Here is a 24,884-nt window from a genome sequence, read left to right as displayed (position 1 = left end):
AGGAGAGGAAATAAAATACAAAGTTCCTTTTGATGATCTAGGATCCACAAATCCAGATCCTCAGATGGAGAGACATGTTTATTTCCCTTCAGTTCTAGCACTAACCTAATCCAGCTCCCTCATCTAAATCACAGAGGACCAGTAGAAGGCTCCAAATGAACTCCTTCCATACTACTTTATATGAAACCTGCCTAATCGATTTAGAATGAAACCTAAATCAAGCCTTTACTATCAAACATCTGAGGAAAACCATTGATTTTTCCCCTTAAAAAAAAGACATGTTTCTACATGTTTACCTCCCGTTCCTGCAGCAAACGTCGCAAAGCCCTCTTCTTTCTGACATGCCTTCTCCGCAGAAATACTCCAATCAACAAAGCCAACATGACCAAACCAAGGAGCCCGCCAACAACTCCTGCAGCAATGGAAGGAATGTGGGTCCTAGAGAAGAAGGAAAGTCACTGAGAAACTTTTTGTTTGAATGCCATGAGAACCCTCTATCTTTGGTGTTGCATGCTTCCATCACAAATAATTTAAGAAAATGAAACACATTTTCATCACACTATTCTTTGAAAAAATTGATTTATTTTGATTGATGGACCTTACTGCAGTCTGTGCGGCAGTATGTCTCAACTTTCATTATATTTTGTATTGGTCTTAAGTTTTTAATTAAATATAAAATTAAGTCTTTGGCATTAATTTGATTTGCTGATAGTGTTATGTGAAAAATATGCATCAACATAAATTAATTTTCTACTGTGAATATCCACTGGGGGGAGGGAGACAGTAGGTAAAGAGGGTGAAATGGGGGGAGGAAGAGTGAAGGGGGGTTATAGGGAAAGAGGGGAAAGGAAAAAGAGGGGGAGTAGTTACTGGAAATTTATGAACAGCTAATTCCCTCCATCCCATCCCTTCCCTGAAAACTTACTGACAAGTTTTTGATAATTTATTATCCAATTGTCAAGATCTACTGCATGGCTTCAGTATTTAAATTACAGGTGAACAGTCAAGCACGAGGCACCACAATATATATTTGTCTATCAACTCTGGCAACAATTTTGGTTTTATCTTTTGTTACGTGCTTGCCCCTTTACCACCTGACTGTCCAAGTTCAGCAAACTCCCACCTCTCCTATCTCCTACCCAATTAGGAGATGCCAGGTTTTACTCCATTATCAGGAGCTTGATTCTCAATAATAAACTTCAAGTTATCCTGCTGTGACGCTGCTCTACCAATGTATTAATTCCACCATGTTCCTGATTTATTGTGCTCTGATAGATCCAATGGTTTTCCACAGCATTTGCTCAATATTATGGGAAACCTGTTTTGGTGCCTGTCCAGTCGAGGAATTTATTTATATCACTACTTTCTCTGTTTAACATGCTGCCACTTTCCATGGAGCAAAAGACAAGCAGAGTAATAATTTTGTGTGTCACATGGTAGAGAAGGCCCTTTCATCTTAATGGTCCATACACTCATGATACAGAAATCTCCATTTTTATACCCTCATTCAGAAAATGTAGCTTCATCAATGTGTGATAGCCTAGGTGTCATCACTGATCCAATGATTATAAGGCATGTATGGATGCTGCTTAAAACTGAATAATTTTTCTCCAGCATTTGCAGGTTTTTAAAAAAATTCCAGACAAAGGTTTACCGCAAGTTTGATAGCCCATCATTATTATGTTAATCCATTTGTAGCAACTGCAGTGGAATGCATTTTGATCATTTTCTTTTCATCTATATAAATATGAAACACTCTGGCTCAACTGGCTGCATACGTCTCGGGAAGACAATCTCTGGCTCCACCAAACGTGTGAGACAGAGGCGCCAGCCCACCCCAAAATCCTCTGTTTGTATGGATTCTGCATGATTCGTTACCCTGTCACAAATAAGTACCACGGAGTAACAGGCAGTACACCACATACAATTAAAAGATTTAGCTTTATAATTCTTAATTTGACCAAGGATTAGTAAAGAAAGAATTAAAAAAAAGGGCCCATTTTAATGAAACAGTTTAATGTGCACAAGTTGGAGCTCAAGGTTTCCGCGTTGCTTATCCTTCATTGATCACCCTGGGCTTCGTCAAATCACAGCCCCACTCCGAGTCGAATCTTATGACCTCTTCTCTTTTCATTATCCCTTGAAACCAAAAAAAAACCCCAAGCCCAACCCCAAGCTCACCAGAGAAACCTCCCTTTAATCCAGCCATCCTAATTGGATGGCACACAATTCTCCTAACTCTCATCTTCAACAGTAACCCAAACAAGTAGCTTGCAGCAGCATAACAGTAAAAAAAAATATGAACCAGGGCATTACACTCTCCCCCCAGGAAAACAGACATGTCCTCACGACTGTGAAATAATTTGTCATCCTGTAATTAAGAACGACATTTTCAAAGGAATTTCCTGATGTCAGAACCTCTAATCTATTTGAAAAGGGTAGTGACATACCTCACTAGGTTGATAGCCTTAGCACTCTGTTCCCCCAGTGCTACATAGGTCAGCCTATCTGGGGGTCTCCTGATTCTCTGAGACCTCCTTACCCTGTTACCTACTTCTTCAGGTTCAGATACTCCTTGGGATACTTCTGGTCTACATGGCGAGGCCTCCCCCGCTCTATCACTCGTGCCCTCCTGCGACTCGGACCCCTCTGCCACTTGGCTGAGTCTTGCTTCATCCCTTCATGGTCTAGCTGAAACCCAGCCTGTCCACAGATAGTCCCCCCGATTTCTCCTGCCTCAGCAGTAGAAGGTTTGGAAATCTCTTCCTCAATCAGTGGGGAGTTAGCAAAAGGCACCCCCATTTCCTCGTCCTCCGAGTCTGTATCCCATTCAGGGCCGGGGGCCAGTGTTGGTTCTGCAGTCTCTCTGTGTCGCCGCAGAGTCCTCTTATGAGGCGTAGGCTCCAGGTCGACCTGCACCTCTTGTCCCAGAGGCAGAAGGTGGTTCCAATGGAGAATCATGACAGGCCCATTCCCGTCCTCTGGTTTCACCTGGAAAACTGGTATGTTTGGCATCTGACTCTCCACTACATGGGGCATAGCCGTCCAGTGGTCAGTCAATTTATGCTTCCCAGGATTCCTTATGAGGACTCGGTCTCCTGGCATGAGTTGGGAGAACCTCACCTTTTGATCACGCCTCCTCTTATTTCCTTGATTCTGCTTGGCAGCCCGCAACCTCAGCTAATTCATAAGCCTCTTTCAGCTCCCTTCTCATATCAGGCACATATTTCAGATAAGTCTTCAGTAGTAGATCTTCCTCGCCAGTCCCAAAACAAACGCTGAAGGGCAACTTCGCCTCGCGCCCAAACATCAGATAATATGGCGAGTGGAGTACCCGGTAGCTTCATTTCGGGTACAGTTGTAGCAGTGGACCAGATGTCCAATATGTTGACTCCACTTGTTCTTCTTGCTGATTCCCAAGGTTCTGAGCATGTTTAGCAAGGTCCGATTAAACTTCTTGGGTTGGGGATCACCCTGCGGGTGATAAGGCATAGTCCTTGACTTCTCAACTCCAAGGGTTCAGCAACTCATGTATGAGCCTACTCTCGAAATCGCGTCCCTGATCACTATCTATCTGCCTGGGGAGGCTGTAATGAATGAAATACTTCTCCCATAACACTTTGGCCACCGTGGACACCCTCTGGTCCTTGGTAGGAAAAGCCTGTGCATATCTGGTGTAGTGATCAGTAATGACTAAGACATTCGCCATGTTGCTGGCACCTGGCTCTATTGACAAGAAATCCACACACACCAGGTCAAGGGGCCCCGCACTCTGTAAGTGAGACAACGGAACGGCCCTCATCGGCAGTGTCCTCCTCCGTATGCATCGAATGCAGGACTTGCAGTACTCTTCGACCTTCAGCTTCATTCGGGGCCAGTATAACTGATCTCTGAGCAATCCATAGGTCTTTTCAATCTCCAAATGGCCAGAATCAACGCAATCCTCCGAGACTTCTCAGGCAGAACTAGCTGGGACACCGAGGCTGGTCTGAAGGTGACGTGACCTGGTATAGGATCTGGTTCCTCAACTCCAATCTGGACCATTGTCTCAGTAATGGGGTGTTTCATCCTCTCCGCTTGGGCCACGTCTCCCTTTTCAACTGCTGACCAAATGGTACCGATGCCTGGTCACCTCGCTGAGCAGTCGTCACTTCTCCAGGACTCGATTCTGGCAATTGGTTTGTCTTCAGAGCAGTCAGGTTACGGTAAACTTGTGGAATGGCGTCATCAGGAGCTCCCAGTTGATCTACCGCTCGATCCTGCCCTTGCCTTCCGTCTGTCTTCACCGTGATGAAAAACTGGCACATGCCTGTCACTCCTGAGGCAGGAATGCTCTCTCACTCTTCGTCTCTCAGGTGCCCATCGAGACAAGGTATCAACATCTATATTCCTACTTCCCAGCCAGTACTTCAGGCTACAATCATAGGCAGACAATGCCACCAACCACCGACGGCCTGTGGCATACAATTTCGCCGAGGTCAGGGTATAAGTTAGGGGACTGTTGTCTGTCCTCATCTCAAACTTGGCACCACAGAGGTAGTCACTCAGCTTATCCACCACAGCCCATTTCAACGTCAGGAATTCCAACTTGTGCGTGGGACAGTTTTTCTCAGAGGGTGAAAGACTCCAGATGACAAATGCGACAGGTCTCAACCCAGTGCCCTTATCCTGATACAGGACACACCCTAAGCCCTCTCTGCTGGCATCTGTATTCAGCAGAAACAGCAATCAGGAGTTTGCAAAAGCCAGCACAGGTGCTTGTGTCAGTAGCTCCTTCAGTGACTGAAAGGCCTGTTCACATTTTGCATCCCATCTCGCTCCAAAAGTCTCTGAAGGGCTAAGATACTCTTCACTCTCCTCTCCTTTTGTCCCCATCCCTTTCTTCCCCAAGGGAGGGTATCCACACAGTAGCTGATTTTAAGGGTGTCTCACTTTCACATAGCCCTTCATGAATCTACAATAGTACCCACAGAACCCAAGGAACGAGTGCAAAGTGCTCACAGTCTGGGTCCCTGGCCAGGTGATCACTGCCTCTATTTTAGATGGATCTTAGCTACTACATCCCATGAGACTATGTGCCCAACACAGCTCACAGATGTCCTGCAGAACTGGCACTTGTCCAGGGAAAGTTTGAACCCTTCAGCTCTCAGGTGGCCCAGCACCTTCGGTAGCCTCGCTTCATGTTCCTCCAAGGTAGATCCAAACACTCCGAGGTCATCCAAATACACCAACACCTCAAGCAAGTTCATATCCCCCACCGTCTTCTCCATGACCCGCTGGAAGGTTGCAGGGGCTCCCGATATGCCCTGGGGCAGCCTTTCAAACTGGAGGAATCCTAGTGGACATATAAATGCAGTCTTCTCTTTGTCAGCCTTACTCCTAGTGACCTGGTAATATCCACTTCTCAAGTCCAGCACACTGAACCACTTCGCACCACTCAGACAGGCCAGTGCGTCTTCGATCCTCGGGACTGTATGCCTGTTCACAGTCCGACAGTCCACACACATCTGTACCTTCCCATTCTTGTCCCTGACCACTACTATTGGTGACACATAGGGGCTTCTGGACTTAGTGATGATCCCAGCTTCCTTCAGCTTACACAAATGCAGCTGAACGTCTTCCACCTCTGCAGGGTGGCAGTCACCGTGCCCTTTGTCTGAACAGGGTGTCCTCGTCACCTGGAAAGTGTGGCGAGTGCTCTTGGACCAACCCACACCAAACTCGTCAGTAGAAAAGACACCTTCCAGTTCCAACATCTTTTCTATCAACCTCCTCTTCCAACCCACAGATACTGGGGAGTCCCCAAAATTGAATGACTCAGAGGTCAACTTGCCCTTTTTTGTAGAGTTTCTTCCCGCCTTGTCTCACAGGGACACATTACTGTCACCAGGAAGAAATGCACCAGGGGGCATCCCCCACTTGAGAGGGATGCCCCTTCACAGTGTTCCTGACAATCACTGCCATCCTGTCCGCCTATACAACCGAGGGCTTCTGCAGTTCGGGCCTCACCAGTATCCCAGCAGGTAAACCCGGCTCCTCTTCGTGGTCTTCCGGAACATCCACCATGAGGGCATCGGCCTCAGGCATTAACTGAAATTTGGTGTTGCCCATCACCCTCGCTACTTCCCCAGGCCATAGCATCATCGGCTTTAACTGGGTGAACCACACAGTCCCTCGTCTAAGCTCATTATCTGGCCCAGTACGGCCACGCACTTCCTCAAAAGCAGCTCAAAACACCAGGTGAACAGACAATGTCTTCAGAAAGCTTTCTCCAGCTCTCTCCTTGCAGGCTCCCATGAGTCTCCTCACAATAGGAGTATTTGTCCGCACAAGAATTGAAACTCTGCCCTTCTCAACGGGATCCAGGCAAACCAGCGCTAATGTATCAAGGAACATACATAAAATTGCTGGTGAATGCAGCAGGCCAGGCAGCACCTGTAGGAAGAGGTGCAGTCGACGTTTCAGGCCGAGACCCTTCGTCAGGACTAACTGAAGGAAGAGTGAGTAAGGGATTTGAAAGTTGGAGGGGAAGGGGGAGATCCAAAATGATAGGAGAAGACAGGAGGGGGAGGGATAGAGCCGAGAGCTGGACAGGTGATAGGCAAAAGGGGATACGAGAGGATCATGGGACAGGAGGTCCGGGAAGAAAGACAAAGAGGGGGAGGGGTGACCCAGAGGATGGGCAAGAGGTATATTCAGAGGGACAGAGGGAGAAAAAGGAGAGTGAGAGAAAGAATGTGTGCATAAAAATGAGTAACAGATGGGGTACGAGGGGGAGGTGGGGCCTTAGCGGAAGTTAGAGAAGTCGATGTTCATGCCATCGGGTTGGAGGCTACCCAGACGGAATATAAGGTGTTGTTCCTCCAACCTGAGTGTGGCTTCATCTTTACAGTAGAGGAGGCCGTGGATAGACATGTCAGAATGGGAATGGGATGTGGAATTAAAATGTGTGGCCACTGGGAGATCCTGCTAATGTATCAAGGACCTCAGTTACTCCCACATCAGCCTCCAAAAACTCCAGCTTTACTGACAAAAAAAACCATCATACAGATAATCACCCGCACTAAGACCCCAGATCTCCAGTGCACTGAGTGGCGTCAATGGTAAATACTGGTTGTAAAATGAACAGTACAGCTAAGTGACCTGCGACCCTGTGTCAAGTATGGCTCTAGCATAAATACTCTCTATCCATAGCAATACACTGGAGCTTGGCCCTACTAAGCCTTCAGGAATAGGGATTTTTGCTTTAGGGTGTTCCTTGATATATTGCTGGGAACGTGCTCCCCCAAGATGCCAGGTCATTCCCTCATTGGGTCTCTTCTAAGTTTTCCCGACGTCTCTCTCTGCTTAGGTACCCGGTGGTTCACTCTCCAAGAGGTTTCCTGTCGTTCACGCTCCTGCCTGAAGTGTCCCTCTTCACCAGTTATCCAGTTATAACAGACAATACCGGCTGCTCCCCTTCTCGCAGGACCCTGGCCGCTAGCAGTTCTGTGTAGTCCGTCCCCTATCAGCTCCATCGTGTGTGTGTGTGTGTGTGTGTGTGTGTGTGTGTGTGTGTGTGGTGGTGGTAGTGGTGGTGGGGTGGGGGGGGGAAGAAGAGATACCCAGTGATAACAACCGGGATATCTCAGTTCTCAACTCTGCATGATCTCCTTTACCACTCCCCTGGGTGGGCTATCTGTGGTCACTTCAGTGCAGGGGGCTACTACCCAGGACTATACCCTGCTGACAGAGCCCCCCCACTAACCCTCCTGTGTCTCCCCCTCCTGTCGTACTTCTCTGATGAGCTCAACAAACGAGGGAGGGGGGCCTGTCTTACAAGACAGCTGGAGAACCCAAGTGATTAGGTCCTGGGACTGGCCTTCCGCTGTTTGGTCCATTCTTAATCGATCCACCTCAGCTGTCTGAATGGCCTATGTCGCAAGCAACTTAGCTGCCTCTCCAGCCAAAAAATGTAGGCAGAAAGCTTCCCCCACTTCTTCGGACACGTTCCAAAATCCCGACATGAGATCCATTGGGCTCTCCGTCGTGCTGAACACCCTTTCTAGTGCTTGCATGTGGGCCGCAGAAGTGGAAAAGGGGTTCTGTGCCTTTATGGATCTCAGTAGGCCAGCTCAAGCTTTCAACCATTCGCTGTCGTTTTACATCATCAGGGCACTGCCACTCATCTAACTGAGAGGTCTGCTCCACCCAAGTCTCACACTCCCCCTCCCCTTTAGGGGTGGGCTTTGTTCCTGAGAACAGGCGGAGCCTACGATAGCTGGGACTTTGCACCTGGGCATTTTGCTATTTATTCGCCAGGGAGGTAAGGGCTGCTACCAACTCGGAATGGTCAGACCTCTCTGCAGGACTCATTAGACCTCCTATATCAGAGCACTCCTTCCCCTTGCTCTGCAGAAATGAGAGCAACTTGTCTTTTAAAGTCTCCGCCCCCAGCTATGAGAAACTCAGCTTCCGATGCCGTAGGCTTGCCTTCACTCCCCTCCTCCCAGGAAGTATGGACAGCCCACAGCCCCACCTCTCCCGGGGCCCCAATAGCACCAGGCCCTTACGTCAGCACTAGTCTGGACTAAAACAAAGTCTTTGCCCGCCAAACCCCATTTGTGTGGATGCTGAATGATTCAACACACCGTAACAAATAAGTACCACCAAGTAACAGTACATCACTTACAATGAAAAGATTTAGCTTTATAATTCTTAATTTGACTAAGGATTAATGAAGAAAGAATAAAAAAAAGAAAAGGGCCCATTTTCATGAAACAATCTGATGTGCACAAGTTGGAGCTCATGGTTTCCCCATTGCCGATCCTCCTTCACTCTCACCCCAGGCTTCGTCGAATTGCTCTTTATAGCTGTTTTTGTTTGCTGGTCGTTTGTTTGATTGGTTACAGATCTTTCAATATAAACTAGTAACAAGTATAAATGGTAGCCAAATATTCTATATAACACATATGTAAAATATGATTTATCATCAGGAATGATCAGGAAATTTAGAATGTATAAACAAAATAGTGGATCATTCGAGAACTTTACCCAGCATAATGATCACAATCTTCAAGCATTGGTCCCTTACACCTGTGATGCAACAGAAATAAAAGATCCAGTTAGTGGAAAACATATCACATCACACTACAATCTATTGCATTCAATTCCCTTTCATTTTTGGTGTGATGAGTTTTATCTTAGTCCAGTAGGATTATTTTTCTAATAACATTTTATAAAATTCCAAGAATGAAGAAGAGAGACTGACTCCGCCTGCTCGTTGCAAATTTCAACTCTGAGATGCGTCGAGGAAAAGCTTGGGAGAAAACAAAACGTGTGGGGGGGGGGTGGCGGAATGTCTTTCTGCCTTAGGTCTCTCACTTAAAAACAGAAAAATTGATAGCTGGAATGAATTAATTGGGTAAATGCAGTAACTTGATATAGTTAACACAAAAATTTGCTTTTCGGGAAGGTTAGAGGATTCTGCCAAGTACTCAATGATGGATCAGATCTGCTCCTTTTCAGAAAATATTGTCACCTTTCTGCCTGGATGGGGAATAGATTTATGTGCACTTTGATGTTCTATATCGTGAACCATAATTTTTTTTTTACCAATTATTTTCCAGAAGGATGAGACATTCAGAGAAGTGAACTGTAGAGACAATAAGCTCTGGACATTCTTTAACAGACCTTTACATAGAAATCTACAACACATTACAGGCCCTTCAGCCCACAATGTTGTGCTGACCATGTTACCTACTCTAGAGACTGCCTAGCATTCCCCTACTGCATAGCCTTCTATTTTTCTAAGCTCCATGTACCTATCTAAGAGTCTCTTAAAAGACCCTATTGTATCCTTCTCTACCACTGTCGCTGGCACCAACCACTCTCTGTGTGACCTTTACAGAAGAGAAATTTATATGTACAACATGATTGATACTATTTGATAGAGCTGGTCATTACTCACCCTTGAGTGCAATTTAGGTGACAGAGTTGGCAATGCTTTTTCTCATCAGGGTACTTCCAGATGAGGGTATTATTTTCTCCAGTGATTCCAGAAGGACAGCTTTTCATACAGTGTTGGCCATCTTTAAAATTAGCACATTCGCTACAATTTTGGTTCCCCTGGGTAACAAAATGAATAAATTGACTCTAGTACAATAGACGGTAAAAGCAATCTATCATTGCCCAAATAATACAAAGAAAACCAATTAAAAAAACAATTATATTGAACTTTTTAACCTTTACTTTCCAAGGTTCAGGAACATTGCCAAGAACCAAAATCTCAAACTCCCACTTCAAATAATTTTCAGTTGAAAAGGACATAACTAAAAGTAGCTGAATAGTTTACATGTTCATTTTTAAAAAAAAATCATCTTATCCTTTTGGTTTGGTGTCAAGATTCACTTAAACAGAAACAAATAAGAACTAAAAAATGAAGTAGAGAAATAATACAGCACAGGCCACACCTGAAAATAAATAATAAAAGTCTTATATCTGAACCCTCCGGAAAGTTACAAAAAGCAACAGTTAAAATTGTCTTCAACTTAATTGCCAAATCTTAGCCAAGAAAACCTTGGTTATTAAGCTATTATTGGAGCTGTGGTACTAAAGAAAACATTAGGATTGTTTCCAGAAATTGGGGTTTCATAACATGTTTAAACACAGCTGCAGTGAACCATGTCCAGCAGAGAGACATGGCAAGAAAAAACAACTCCTTACATTGCAGATTTGAATATGCCTCGGCTGATAACCCTCTCTCCTAAAGAAAATTATCACGCCCATTAGACTTGGCAAATTCATTAATTTCTTGATATTACTAGTTTCAATAAGTTTAACACCACTGTAAAATATGAAAATAATATGAAACATCATGTTTCACGTGTTCTCAAATGCTATAAACAAGAACCTCAGAACAGATTGTTGTGGTAATTCTTGCCAGGGATAACATTGTCCATTTCTGCTGCCAGTTCAGTCATATCAAGCAATGATACACTATATTCATAGGCAGCTTTGAAAGTGTTAAAATTACAAGGTACTTCACAGAAGCATTTCTCAAATGTAATTTAACAATGCATTGCATTGTGGAATAGAGGTAATTGAAGGTATAGTGAGACAGACTTTAAGTTTCATAAACGAGTCAGGCAACTGGAAAGCATATAGTCAATGGATAATCTGACCATCTCTCCCCCTAAAAAAATCTTAAATGAACTGAAGAAGTGAGGAAAGTGGGCTCAAGGTAGGAAATTGTATTCACTAAGTGAGAGGCCAATAGGCTGGCATATGTATTGAAAATAACAATATGGCTATCAACAATACAAGATTAATCTGACAAGACTGTCTGCACTATGCAGCTAAATGTAGAAAATGAGGGATTGCTGTTCCCTGGTTCCCCACACAGCTGTGCTGTTTTCAGCCATGAGGAGTGTATCTGCAGAAATCTGGGAAATACATAGGAAGTTAGCTTTTTATGAAGTATGAATGCTGATAGAAACCCAGCAGAGAGACAGACATGCAACATAAAATCAAGCAAGATTTAATGGCTCACAATGCCATTTTTCTTACTTAATGACCTCTCTGATCTGATTTAAAATCCTATATTTGTAGACATTACCTCAGATCAATATGTCAAAAAGTTTAAAATAATATTACTTACAGTATGTTAAAAAATATGGTAATTCAGTCATAAACACAAGTGATTCTGCAGATGCTGGAAATCCACAGCAACACACACAACTGCTGAAGAAACACAGCAGGTCAGACAGCACCTATGGAAATGAACAGACAGACAACATTTCGATCCCGAGACATTGACTGTTTATTCATTCCTATAGACGCTGCCTGACCTGCTGAGCTTCTCCACCATTCTTCTATGGTAATTCAGCCTTTACATTTACCTAGTGAGTACAATTCAATAAATTCTGCTTTCTGTAAAGAAACTAAAATGTTTATTATTTTTAATTCTAAGTTTGCTCTGAGAGAATTCTTCAATGTGATTGGTTACATCATCATATCACAGTATTTTACAACATCGGGTTTTTTGTATGCTGGAGCTGTCCTGAGTTGATAATGACAACAAAATGATTTAGGAGAGATTTCTCCTATATAGCTTAATCTCTTGGCTGATTCCTTTTATGTTGTCAGTGGGTAGTGCTGGTTCACTGCTGACAGGAAAATACAGGTGATATATTGTGAATCTAATAAAAGGTAGTAATTCTGAGCTGAATGCTAAGGTAGAACAGAGGAATTTTGAAGTACAAATTCAGACGACTAATGTAGGCATCTTAAACTTGCTCACTTGAATCTTTGCCTCGTTTTAGGATATATAATGTGGTATAAGGACATAAGGACATACAGAGATGAAAGACTTCCAATTCTACTCCTCATTCCTATTCTGACATGTCAGTGCATGGCCTCTTCCACTGCCACGAGGAGGTCACACTCAGGCTGGAGGAGCAATACCTTCTATATCATCTGGGCAGCCTCCACCTGATGGCATGAACATTGATTTCTCGAACTTCTGGTAATTGCCCTCTCCCCCTCACAATTCCCCATTCCTGTTTCCCTCTCACCTTATCTCCTTACCTGCTCTTCACCTCCCTCTGGTGCTCCTCCTCCATCCCTATCTTCCATGGCCTTCTACCATCTCCTATCAGATTCCCCCTCAGCCCGTTATCTCTTTCACCAATCAACTTCCTAGCTCTTTACACCCTCCCCAGGTTTCACCCATCCCCTACACTTCTTCCTCCCCTTCTTACTCTGACTTCTCACCTTTCTTTCCAGTCCTGATGAAGGGTCTCAGCCCGATATGTTAAGTGTTTACTCCTTTCCACAGATGCTGGCCGGCCTACTGAGTTCCTCCAGCATTTTGTGTATGTTGTTTTGGATTTTCAGCATCTGCAAATTTTCTCTTGTTAGAGATGGAGGACATTCATTGCTGCCCTAAATGCCATCAGCATACAGGCATTGATGATGATACCATATTGAAGCTAAAGATAACGATTAATGTGTCTGGGCTGAATTGTGTGCTTACACTAATGGTTGTATATTTGGGCCTCAGCAAGAAGAAATTCTAATGCACCAAGAAGAACTGGGCTTTTTAATAATTGAACAATAGACTTCATGGTTAATGTGATCAAAGTGTTCAGAGTTAGGAAAGAACTGGGTTGAATGAAATGAACAGTTTTCTGTAGCCATGAAATCAACTGGAAAACAGATATTTGGAACAGAGGGCTGAGGAATTTCTAAACTAAAGAAGTGGGAGAAATTGGATCCTACTCATTTTTCTGAGCTTCAGAACAGAAGCAAATATACACCAAGGTTTTTATGCTATCTTGTATACCATGGTGGGGAACTTGGAATTCACTAGGCAGCAGTCAGACATCCTAGATCGGAAGTGAAAAATAACTGGGCATGAGCAATTGTTTCCTTGCCTTGCTCTCTATCCCTTATCCATTTTCCCACTTTCATCAATCTCATTAATCCATGAGCATGGCCAAAATGTGCCTGGGCTTCCACTGAAGCCCTCAGCTTAGTGATTTCCCAATATTATTAATTCTCCAGTGGACAGCCAACCTCCTCCTAAGCCACTGCTCCTGATCGCAGTGGAAAGTGAACATGCTTCCATGATATGTCATTACAGGGTGGCAGTTTCTTACTGCACAACTAAAAAACACCAAAAGCCTTTGCAAACTTATACACTCTGCTTGATGTTAATACTTCTTTTTTTGAACCACCTTTATGGCTGATTGGCCCTCAGTCATTCTTTGCCTTGAAATAAAAACATAATTTTTCCAGTGATCTCCATTGTAGCAATGTTCACCATTTTAACTTTTAATACCAGTAAACATTTTGCTCTTTTTCTTTGTATATATGAATGTTCTGTAATGCAATCTTGACTTACAGGTCCTCTGCAAGTTTCAGACCCATTCTGTGGTTTACATTCGCCATCACATTGAAAACACCGGGATCCTTCCATATACTCCCTCACTTTCCTGTGCAAAAATAATAATAAAAATATGGTTTGTGAGTAAACTGAGAACTAAACATCTGAAGAAATGTTAAAATCCCACATCAAGCAGAACTATGTTTGCACTTAAACTTGTAGTTTATATTACAAACAAGAAAAAATAAATGAATGCATTAGTTACGTGTAAAGGAGTGCAAAGTCCTTGCTCACTGAGGCTGAGATTGTGAACAAAGCTCAAACAGATCAATGATACTGATGCACTTCATCCAACTAAAATTGTCCTCTGTGTCACTGCACCCATTGAGTTTACCTCAAAGTTTAAGTAAACAGTTCACAGTCTAAAAAGCAAGGGAGCATGATCGACCTGACAGCACTCATTCCCACCAAAAAAAAACCCCTGAGGCAAAGTTTTCGCCAACAATATACTTCACTTTAATAAATCAACATGAATAAACACATTGAAGTATTAAATGCCTTTTGTGTGAAACAACGTGGAAGAACCGCAAAATAACCTATGTCATCCCATCCATTTCCTGTTGCTTTCTTCCAAATGATTTTGTTTTCAGATGGATCTGAACCTTGTCTGCTGACTTCAGTCATTCTATTCCCTCACCCATTGTTAATAGAAATGTTAGGATCCTTAACTGTCTTTGGGCAAAGTTGTCTGCATTTGAGAAAATTTGGCAGACATAAACAAGGGAGAGAAAATTAAATGAGTTAGAGTCTATTTTGTAGATTATTTATTTTACACGCTGTTCATACACATAAGTAGCACACTTCCTCTTGAATCAAGACATGGAGAAGTGTTGGACCAATTCAACTGGAAACAACTCCAAAAGCCTATCTTACAGCTCATTGATTCAATATTAATCATTTGCTGAGAGGGTGGCGCAACAATATTCATTCTGGACGAAAGTGATTCTGCAGAAGCAGAAAATCTTGAGCAGCATGCACAAAGTGCAGCAGGAACTCAGCAAGGGAGCATCTACAGAGGGGAATAAACAGTCGCATTTCAGGTTGAGACCCCTTAGTCGTACGCCATCAGGACAAATTCATGATGGCTCTTCCACATGAATCTTCCTGGGAGCTTCTGTGTTTGCTCTGCGACCAAACCACCAGCAACTAAGCCTCGCAGCCCCAACCCACCATACCGCAACACAACAGAAAGAAAAATAAATGAAAATAACAATCTGAATTTATTAACTATTTCTAGTTTCCTATCAGACATTAATTATGAAAATGTATTTATTATCAGATTTTAGTAATTAGTATCCAAATTTACACACCATAGTTTACTAATGGAACAAATTAGCTACTAGCCCACAGTGGAAAATATTATTGGTCTACTTTGATATTTTTGCAAGTAGAAAAGGAAAACTCTAAATACTCTCAATGGAGTTACTTATCCCAATATTAATTTATGTTTTTTTTCTTTCCAATAGTTTGTTGAATCATGAGAGTTTTGGGAATCAGTGGTGAAGGCAGCTTTTTCATCAAAGCACCTTCTCTGCATAATTGAATGCAATGGTAGAGTATCAGCCACATGGATTTCTTGTTTTTTCCACTTTATCAAATATTTACTGCTTAAAAAAAAACAAATGACTTTTGCTGTAAACAGTCTGATTCCTTTGCAGGAATAATACAGAAGGCTTAACTGTACAGCAGTCACTTACTTTACATCAAGTTAAAACATATCCCTGAACTAGATGAATATCAGACTCATCAAGGGAGTACGTTATTAAAAATTGACCAATAAAAGAAAACATATCCACATAGTAGTGGTACCAGATGGAATACAAGGTGTTGCTCCTCCAACCTGAGTGTGGCCTCATTGCAGCAGTAGAGGAGGTCATGGACTAACATGTCAGAATGGGAATAGGAAGTGGGATTGAAATAAATGGCAAGAGGGAAATCCTGCTTTTTCTTGCAGACAGAGTGTAGGTACTCAGCAAAGCAGTCTCCCAATCTACATTGAGTCTCACCAATATACAGTAGTTGACCCTAACAGACCTGTAGGTGAAGTGTCGCCTCACCTGGAAGGACTGTTTGGGACTCTGAATGGGAGGGAGGAGGTCTAGAGGCAGGTGTGGCATTTGTTCCGCTTGCGAGGAAAACTTAGTTGATTAGTTTTTGTAGTATTGTTGTTATATTTATATTAGGGAAATGATAGAATTATTTGTTGATTGTACTTTCTTAAAGTAACAACAAAGCTGCCAGTGGAATCTGCACCTGTAGAAAGGGTTAGATGACACACACATCCATTGATGACTCTCTTCAAAATGTTGTACCCCCTTAAAAGTAGATCCGATTGTAATAATGGCTATCTGCATTCCATCCAAAGATGTGCTTAATTGTGAGGAAAAGGAAATAGGGCTTTACAAATTTGAGGCAGAATATCCAGCAAGGATACAAGACATTTGGCCAGTGGTCAGTTAATATAAGGGATTAGTCTCTAATGACTATTGTGGGATTTTTAAATAAGATATCTCATTTCTTTTCAAAAGTTATTCTTGCTTTTACCTACAGCACCTACTCAGGCAATAATTTGCAGATCTCTAATTTGATAGGCTCCATTATTGGAAGCAATCAGCTCAATAATCCAAAGCATCTTTTCAAATTTTTAAGACAGCGTTAAACGTTCTGCCAAGTATTTCATTATAATTACCCATCAAAAATGTTGCACTTCTTAACACACATTCTTTCACGGATGTAATAACGACAAGAAAAGCACTGCGAGGGTCCAGGGCCCCAACAACCATCGTCAGAACACAGCGGATGGCAGATCCGTTTTTCAGCTTCTAGGTGGCAGAAATGAAAAACAATTTTCAGACAGGATGAATATCATAATTGAAGGATAAGCATGCTTTTCATAACCAATTAAAAAAATTTACATCCTGACTGATAATGTTCCCACTTTACTTGCTCAGCAGGAACAAACACTAAATACCAGAATTTTATAACCGGGAAAGCTAACAACTACACAGATAAACTAAAAAGTACACAAAAAATGATCATTAATGATTAAGAGTAGAACAGAAACCAAGAGAAATGTTTAAATGAAAACTTAAAGTAAACCAAGGATACAAGATGAGCACAACACTTTATAGTACCAGCGACCAGTCTCAATTCCCACTGCTGTCTGTAAGGAGTTTGCACGCTCTCTCCATGACCAAGTGAGTTTCTTCAGGGTGTTCTGGTTTTCTTCCACAATCCAAAGACATACTGCTTGGTAGGCTCACTGATCATTATAAATTGTCCTGTGATTAGGCTTTCCTTTTTTATCATTCTGTAACTTCTATATAACTGAAGGTTTAAACAATTGATCGCATACAGACACAAAAAAAGTGATGATATTTTTCAGTTAGAGGTAATATTACACTCCCCCCCCAGTTTTGGATTAATAAATTAAAGTTAAGAGGACAGCTGGTATTGGATACAGGCACAACAGAAAGCCTTGATCTGGAGATAATCTTATGTAGCAAGGCTACAATATTCTTAAAGGAAAGCTCAAATCCTTTATTGATTCCAGAGTCAAAGGAAAACAGGGAACAACTGCAAACTAATTCTGTCAAAATTAAGATGTGTGAGAATTTGATATAAGGCCATTCACTTACTGCATTCTGCGTCTGGCTTATTTCCCTTTTTAGTGATTGCCTGCCGGGGAGATTTGAAGAGTTGTTTCCAGTTCATGGTCCACACATAGCAGAGTTTCTTGTTGTTAAATATCTTTACATCACCATCGCTAACCTCTTTGAGGGAACGCAGTCCCAAAGAGCTGATGCCCAGGTTGGCCAAAGCAAATGATATACTGCTGCTGAAGTGGAAAGGAGTTACGTGAAGAGAATTAGAACACAAGACAGGTGCTATGCCCAGTTTAGTAATGAGTTACACATCACTTTGAAGTCACCCTTCAACTCACTACATCCATGCTGACCACCAGGTGGTCATCTATACTAATACCATTTACCAACACTTGGTCAAAAGCCTTCTTTGCCTTGGCAATTCAAGTGCTCATGTAGGTATTTAAAATTCTGCGAATCTATCAGTCTCTGTCACCAGAATAGACATCCTGAGTGAAAAATAATTTTCCTCAGATCCCTTCCAGTGCCTGACCTTAAACATCCCCTTTAGCTTTGGATGTCCATTTGTGGGGAAAGATGTTTGTCACTACCCTCAAAAATAGACCTGGACACCTCTGTTGCAAATAAAGTCAACCTAGCCTATCCAGTATCTCCTCATTCATTGAAAGGTGAAATTAATATTGCACAATAAAAAAAATCCCTTTCCTGAGATAACTGCTGGGTCACAGTATATTTCTCCCTTCTGCTGTAGTTTTATTGCTTGCAATTCAAAGCCATCTAAACTTTATCATCTTCCACCTTCCACACTCCAGTTCTAATTTTTTTTTGAGGCACCCTCATTAGAAGCTTGATGAACTCAAAACCAGAATAAAGCTAGTATCTGTTAAAAGGATGAAGAATTCTCTGCAAAAAAGAAAAATTCTTACATTGCAGTAGTGATTACACTTCACAAGTACAACAATGCTATTAAATACTAGCATATATTGAGGTCATGAATCGTTTATATTTTCTCTATCCTTCTTTCTGGCATAATGACATCAACTAAGTACTAGATTTAACTATTCCGTCAAAATCACTGAATTTAAAACAGAAGATTCATCTTTATTTAGGAAAGTGATGCAGATTGAAATATGCAAATTTACTTACAGATTTTCACTAGTGCTTATTCCCTTGTTCTAGTTCTACACTCAGGACAGTCTAGCTCACCAATAATGGCATTGCTGAAATGCCTATATCTGCGTCAATGCACCTAAGACCCCACTCTACTGATGCAGGCCCTCCTTCCTCTGATGAGAACTCTTGTTAATGCTGTAGTTGAGGAGAAACAACTTGTCAGCAGCCCAGATTGAAAAGTTAGCTTCAAAACCAGGGTTTGAATCTTCAATTAATAAAATCATTGTAGTTGATTTTTCTTGGAGAAATATGCAACTACCCTTGGGACATATTATACAATCCAATTCCCAATCAAAAAGACAGCCTTTTCTTAGATTTATTCTGAAATCAAACACAAGACACTATTCAAGAGCAACATGCCTATCTTTTCGCAATATTTGTTTGGTGTCTCTCATGGAATTAAGAGTTTTACTCTGGCATTAAATTAGATCATTGATGATCAGCAGCTCAACTTCATTTACTGGACTTCGCTCTACATTGCTTAATATCCATGCCTTACAAGTTTCACTCCTAAATTACAGGGTTATAATGTTAAGAATATATCCTATTATTAAGTTTTTCTACATAGAGGGTTGTGAATGTCTGAAATGAGGAGGGATGGAGGCAGATACAATTATGGTGCTTAAAAGTCAGTTGGGCAGGTACTTAGAAAGGAGCTTCAAGGAGGGATACCGGTGTCAAGCAAGCAAATACAATTAGGGTAGATAGGCATTTTGGTTAGCATAGACAATAGGGTCTGTTTCTGTGCTGTATGATTCCTGATTCCCACACTAGTTCTTCCATTAGCAACATGGCTCCCAGATGTCAGCAAGGATTGGGGCAATGTAGTCTCTCCCGCAGTGCAAGTGGTCAGCTACACAAATAAACACAATGTTGTCACTGGTATAGGCATGTCCCTGGCTCCTTCACTGTCAAACCTGTCACTTAAATGGAATGCTTATTAATGAAAAAAAATAAAAATTTTAAAAATAAAACACAGATGGTTAATTAAACATACTTACTGTAGGTCAAAGTAAACCTTTCTCCCGCTGATGTTATGAGACCCACTGTACTAGCACTACGTTAAATCCAGTATGGGTTCACCTAGTGAATTAGTTAGTTTGAGAGATAAGCAATCTGCCAAAGTAGACACTATGGTGGCCTGCTAGGTAATGAGGAGTCAAGCCCTACAGACAGGGCTTAGCTGAGTGGAAGGCTGGTTACCCAGTCATCAATGTCAATGGGTATATCCTTCAGCAGATCTTGACAAAAAAAAAATGCTACAAACTGCAATGGCTCTCCAAAAATGAAGCACCACCACCTTAACTTTGTATTTTCTCTCTTTGAGCTAATGACTAAAATTTTATTACTTTCTCCAATTACTTTTCATACTTACCCAAGGTAACTTTAGACTGGGCAAAATATGGAAAAAAGTAACAGCTTAACTAAGTAACATCCCAAAATTTTACAACAGTGGAAGCTGAAACATTCTGTTGCACCAAGCCACATATTTTTCAATGACCTTGATCTCACATTAACCACATTTGAATCAGAAATGTGATGCTAAGGTATAATAAGTTTAATAGACACAACTTACGTTCCAGTTGTGAAACATAGGAAAAATCTAACAAAAAATTGAATTTTTAATGCATTCGTAATTTAATAAATGATTTCTTACCATTAATAAAACATTCTTATCAAATGCACATATCTACTACTTACTGATGCTGAGTTCGGCCACGCACTATTTCGAGATTTTCAAACACTTGTAGATCTGTGTAATTATCTGGCCAACTTTGAATTAAAAAATAGCCTAGAAAAAGATTATTAAAAATACATCAAACGTGTGAAATGTCGCAACAATTGTACATGGTGAAGAAATTCAGCAGATATTATTCTGTCAATAAGATTATTTGATCAACCCAACTAGCTTCTACATATGAATATCTTTTTTCCACAATAGTATTCAATATAATGCAGGCCCTGGCCAATTTTTTTTTTAAATTGGAGGATTATATTGATAAAGAAGAGGAGTGGGGTCAAGAAGGGGTAATAAAGGATTATTTTGAGGAGATAACACAGGAAGGAATTTTGTTAAACATTCCTGCCAGGAGTGTTGAAGCCATCAGCTCATAGCTTTGATCAAACATAGAAAACTACTAGATGCTCACAAATGAAGCTGCAATGGTGTACAATGTGCAGGAAGTTCAAGCCAAAAGATTGTAAGAGCACCCAACTTTCCATTTTAAGAATGCTTATAAAAGAGATCTAAATGTCTTCAGTAATGATTACGACAAGTAGGAAACAAGCTGATTACGGAGGTGAGCAGCAACATTGGTAATAACGAAGGATCGGAAATTGTGTTGTGCCAGGGAACTGGCAAAAGTTAATGTCTCACTTGCATACAAACATTAAAAAATGCAGCAAGAGTAAGTTCTCAGCCTCTTATGCCTTCTCTGCCATTCTGTTAGATTATGCCTGATCTTTTACTGCACTACTACTTTGTGCACTAATCCCGTATCCATAGATATTTTCAATATCCAAAAATATAAATCAATTTCTATTTTGAATACATTTAGCATTCCAAAGCCCAGAGACAGAGAATGATCCCACCCCACCATCTCAGTCGTGGAAGGCCCAAACTTTATTTGGAAACCATATTCCCTCATTTCAGAAACACCAACCAGAATAAATACCAATTCTGCGCCTCTATTGTGAAGCTGCACAAAAAATTTCTATCAATAATACCACCTCTTGTTTTTCTAATCTCTTGAGGAAAGAAAGCTTAAGGGTGATTAATTTCTGCTCACAGATCACACCCTCTATGTAAGAATCAATATGCTGTATTCATTCTAATAAAAATATATCTATCATTATATCACTATCTTTCAGGCGCGGGAGCAAGGAGTGCTCGAGGTCGACGGACGACTGGAGATCGGAGGATCAGCCGTTGTAGGTAGGCCAAGGAAGATCGGGACTACCAAGGCATTACCTGAGGAGGAAGGTAAAACTGCGCAGGCGCGGGTGACGTCAGTGGCGAGCGTGGAGTTTAAAAAGAGGCCCACTTTCAGGTGCGGACAGCGGAGTGCTGGGCTTTGGCTCAGTGGGCTTCAGCATAGAGGGTCTTCAGTGAGAGGTAATCAGTGAGCCTGAGTACGTGCTTACTGAGGAAAAAAGGTAAAGTCGGTAGGTACTTTTTCATTTATTCTGATTAATCTGGAATCAGGTAATGTGGGAGAGAGTTAGAGCAGTGGTGTGCTCCATATGCAGTATGTGGGAGGTCAGGGTCAACGCCGTTGTCCTTGATGACCACACCTGCAGAAGGTGCATCCAGCTGCAGCTCCTATCAGAGCGAGTTAGGGGATTGGAGCTGGAGCTGGATGAACTACGGATCATTCGGGAGGCAGAGACAGAAATAGATAAAGAGTTATCAGGAGGTAGTCACACTGAAAATATGGGAGGTAGGCAACTGAGTGACTGTCAGGAGATGGAGGGGGAGCAGGCAGAGAGAGCAGAGCACCCCTGTGGCCATTCCCGTCAACAATAAGTATACCGTTTTGGATACTGTTGGTGGGGATGACCTACCAGGAACAAGTTGCAGTGGTCCTGTCTCTGGCACTGAGGTTGGACCCTCGACTCAGAAGGGGAGGAGGGAAGAGAGGACAGCGGTAGTGATAGGGGATTCTATAGTTAGGGGGGCAGATAGGAGATTTTGTGGGGGTGATCGGGAGTCTCGGATGGTATGTTGCCTCCCTGGTGCCGGGGTCCGGGACATCTCAGTTCGGGTGCAGGTTATTCTCGAGAGGGAGGGCAAGAATCCAGACGTTGTGGTCCATGTAGGGACCAACGACGTGGGTAGGAAGAGTGAGGGGGTCCTGTGTCGTGAGTTCCGGGAGTTAGGTGCGAAGCTGAAAGGTAGGATCTCCAGGGTAACAATCTCAGGATTGCTACCTGTGCCACGTGTGAGTGAGGCGTGGATTATACAGATCAATACATGGCTGAGAGGATGGTGCAGGAGGGAGGGCTTCAGGTTTTTAGATAATTGGGCTTTGTTCCAGGGAAGGTGGGATCTGTTCCGACGGGACTGTTTACACTTGAACTGGAGAGGTACTAACATTCTTGCAGGAAAGTTTGCTAGTGCTGCTCGGGGGGGTTTAATCTAAGTTAGCAGGGGGCAGGGATCCAGAATGTGAGAGAGGATAGCGAGATGAAGTATAAAGGACAGGTGGGGACTACACGGTTCCGGAATATTAAGTGTGAAGTAGAGAAAGGTGAGGCGGAACGAGTGATAAGGAGGATACATGTGCAGAGGGATGGTCTGACGGAGCATGGAGTTAAATGTACAGAAAGAGTAAGTAAATTTAAGAAGGACAACAGAATTCAAGGGGCATATAGCCCGGTGAGAGTTCGGGGAGCTGGGTTATGCACAATAGGTAGCGATTTAAACAGAGAGAGGAGAAATGGGTTAAAAATTCTCTATCTGAATGCGCAAAGTGTCAGAAATAAGGCGGGTGAGCTTGAAGCTCAGGTGCGAATGGGTAACTATGATGTTGTTGGGATAACGGAGACATGGCTGCAGGGGGATCAGACCTGGGAATTGAATGTACAAGTGTATACGTGCTATCGAAGGGACAGAAAGGTGGGCAGAGGGAATAGGGTGGCCTTGTTGGTGAGGAATGAGATTCAGTCCCTTGCAAGGGGGGACATAGAATCAGAAGTAGAGTCAGTGTGGATAGAACTGAGGAACAGTAAGGGCAAAAAGAGCCTAATAGGTGTTATCTACAGGCCCCCAAACAGTAGCATGGATATTGGGTGCAAGTTGAATAGGGAGTTAACAATGGCATGTGGCAAAGGAAATGTCGCAGTAGTTATCGGGGATTTCAACATGCAGGTGAACTGAGAAAATCAGGTTGGTACTGGACCCCAGGATAGGGAGTTTGTAGAGTGCCTACGGGATGCATTTTTGGAGCAGCTTGTACGAGAGCCGACCAGGTATAAGGCTATTGTGGATTTAGTGTTGTGCAATGAACAGGATTTGATAAGTGATCTTGAAGTAAAGGAGCCATTAGGAGGTAGTGACCATAATATGATAAGTTTTTATCTGCAAGTTGAGAGGGATAAGGGCAGATCAGAAGTGTCAGTATCGCAGTTGAACAAAGGAGACTATGGAGCCATGAGGGAGGAGCTGGCCAAAGTTGACTGGTCGGATATCCTATCAGAAAAGACAGTGGAACAGCAATGGCAGGTATTCTTGGGAATAAAGCACAAGGTGCAAAATCAGTTCATCCCCCGGAGAAGGAAGGATTCAAAGGGGGGAAAGTGGCCACAGTGGTTGACAAAGGAAGTCAGAGATAGCATAGCATTAAAAAAAAGTACAACAGAGCTAAGGTGAGTGGGAAGACGGATGATTGGGAAATTTTTAAGGAGCAACAGAACTTAACTAAAAAGGCTATATGGGGAGAAAAAATGAGGTATGAACGCAAGCTAGCTAGGAATATAAAGGGGGATAGCAAAAGTTTTTTTTTAGGTATGTGAAGAGAAGGAAGATAGTTAAGAACAATGTTGGGCCCTTGAAGAATGAATTGGGAGAAATTGTTCTGGGAAACAGAAATGGCAGACGAATTTAATAAATACTTTGGATCTGTCTTCACTAGGGAAGACATAAGCAATCTCCCAGATGTAGGGATGGGCCAAGGACATAGGGTAACAGAGGAACTGAAACAGATTGACATTAGGAAGGAAAGGGTGATGAGTAGACTGATGGGACTGAAGGCTAACAAATCCCCAGGTCCAGATGGTCTGCATCCTAGGGTACTAAAGGAGGTGGCTCTGGAAATTGCGGATGCATTGGTGATCATTTTCCAATGTTCCTTAGATTCAGGATCAGTTCCTGAGGATTGGCGAATGGCTAATGTTATCCCACTTTTTAAGAAAGGAGGGAGGGAGAAAACAGAGAACTATCGCCCTGTTAGCCTAACATCAGTAGTGGGGAAGATGCTAGAGTCCATTATTAAAGATGAAATAGCAGCATATCTTGATAGCAGTGATAGGATTGGGCCGAGCCAGCATGGATTTACCAAGGGCAAATCATGCTTGACTAATCTATTGGAGTTTTTCAAGGATGTAACCAGGAAGATAGACGCGGGAGATCCAGTGGATGTGGTGTACCTGGACTTTCAGAAGGCATTTGATAAGGTACC

The 24,884-nt window shown here is 42.4% G+C and overlaps 1 protein-coding gene across 5 annotated transcripts in view; it reads right to left on the bottom strand.

Annotated features, from left to right (window-relative positions):
• egfra (epidermal growth factor receptor a (erythroblastic leukemia viral (v-erb-b) oncogene homolog, avian)) overlaps window positions 1–24,884 on the bottom strand; it is a 285,503-nt gene that overhangs the window by 42,859 nt on the left and 217,760 nt on the right. For 3 of the 5 annotated variants that reach the window (XM_063044022.1, XM_063044024.1, XM_063044025.1), the window contains exons 11-17: window positions 20,407–20,497; window positions 17,566–17,765; window positions 16,617–16,749; window positions 13,886–13,976; window positions 9,950–10,107; window positions 9,034–9,075; window positions 297–438 (exon numbers count right to left, since the gene is read on the bottom strand). In XM_063044022.1, coding sequence (XP_062900092.1) covers window positions 297–438; window positions 9,034–9,075; window positions 9,950–10,107; window positions 13,886–13,976; window positions 16,617–16,749; window positions 17,566–17,765; window positions 20,407–20,497 — 857 coding nt within the window. Of the gene's footprint in view, window positions 1–296; window positions 439–9,033; window positions 9,076–9,945; window positions 10,108–13,885; window positions 13,977–16,616; window positions 16,750–17,565; window positions 17,766–20,406; window positions 20,498–24,884 lie in introns of those variants that run through there. The other 2 variants (XM_063044023.1, XM_063044026.1) reach the window with 2 other exon arrangements.

Source organism: Mobula hypostoma, chromosome 3 (assembly GCF_963921235.1).
Source record: "Mobula hypostoma chromosome 3, sMobHyp1.1, whole genome shotgun sequence".
Taxonomy (NCBI): Eukaryota; Metazoa; Chordata; class Chondrichthyes; order Myliobatiformes; family Myliobatidae; genus Mobula; species Mobula hypostoma.
Note: the sequence above shows the minus strand (reverse complement) of the source record. Positions and strands in the feature narration are given on the sequence as shown.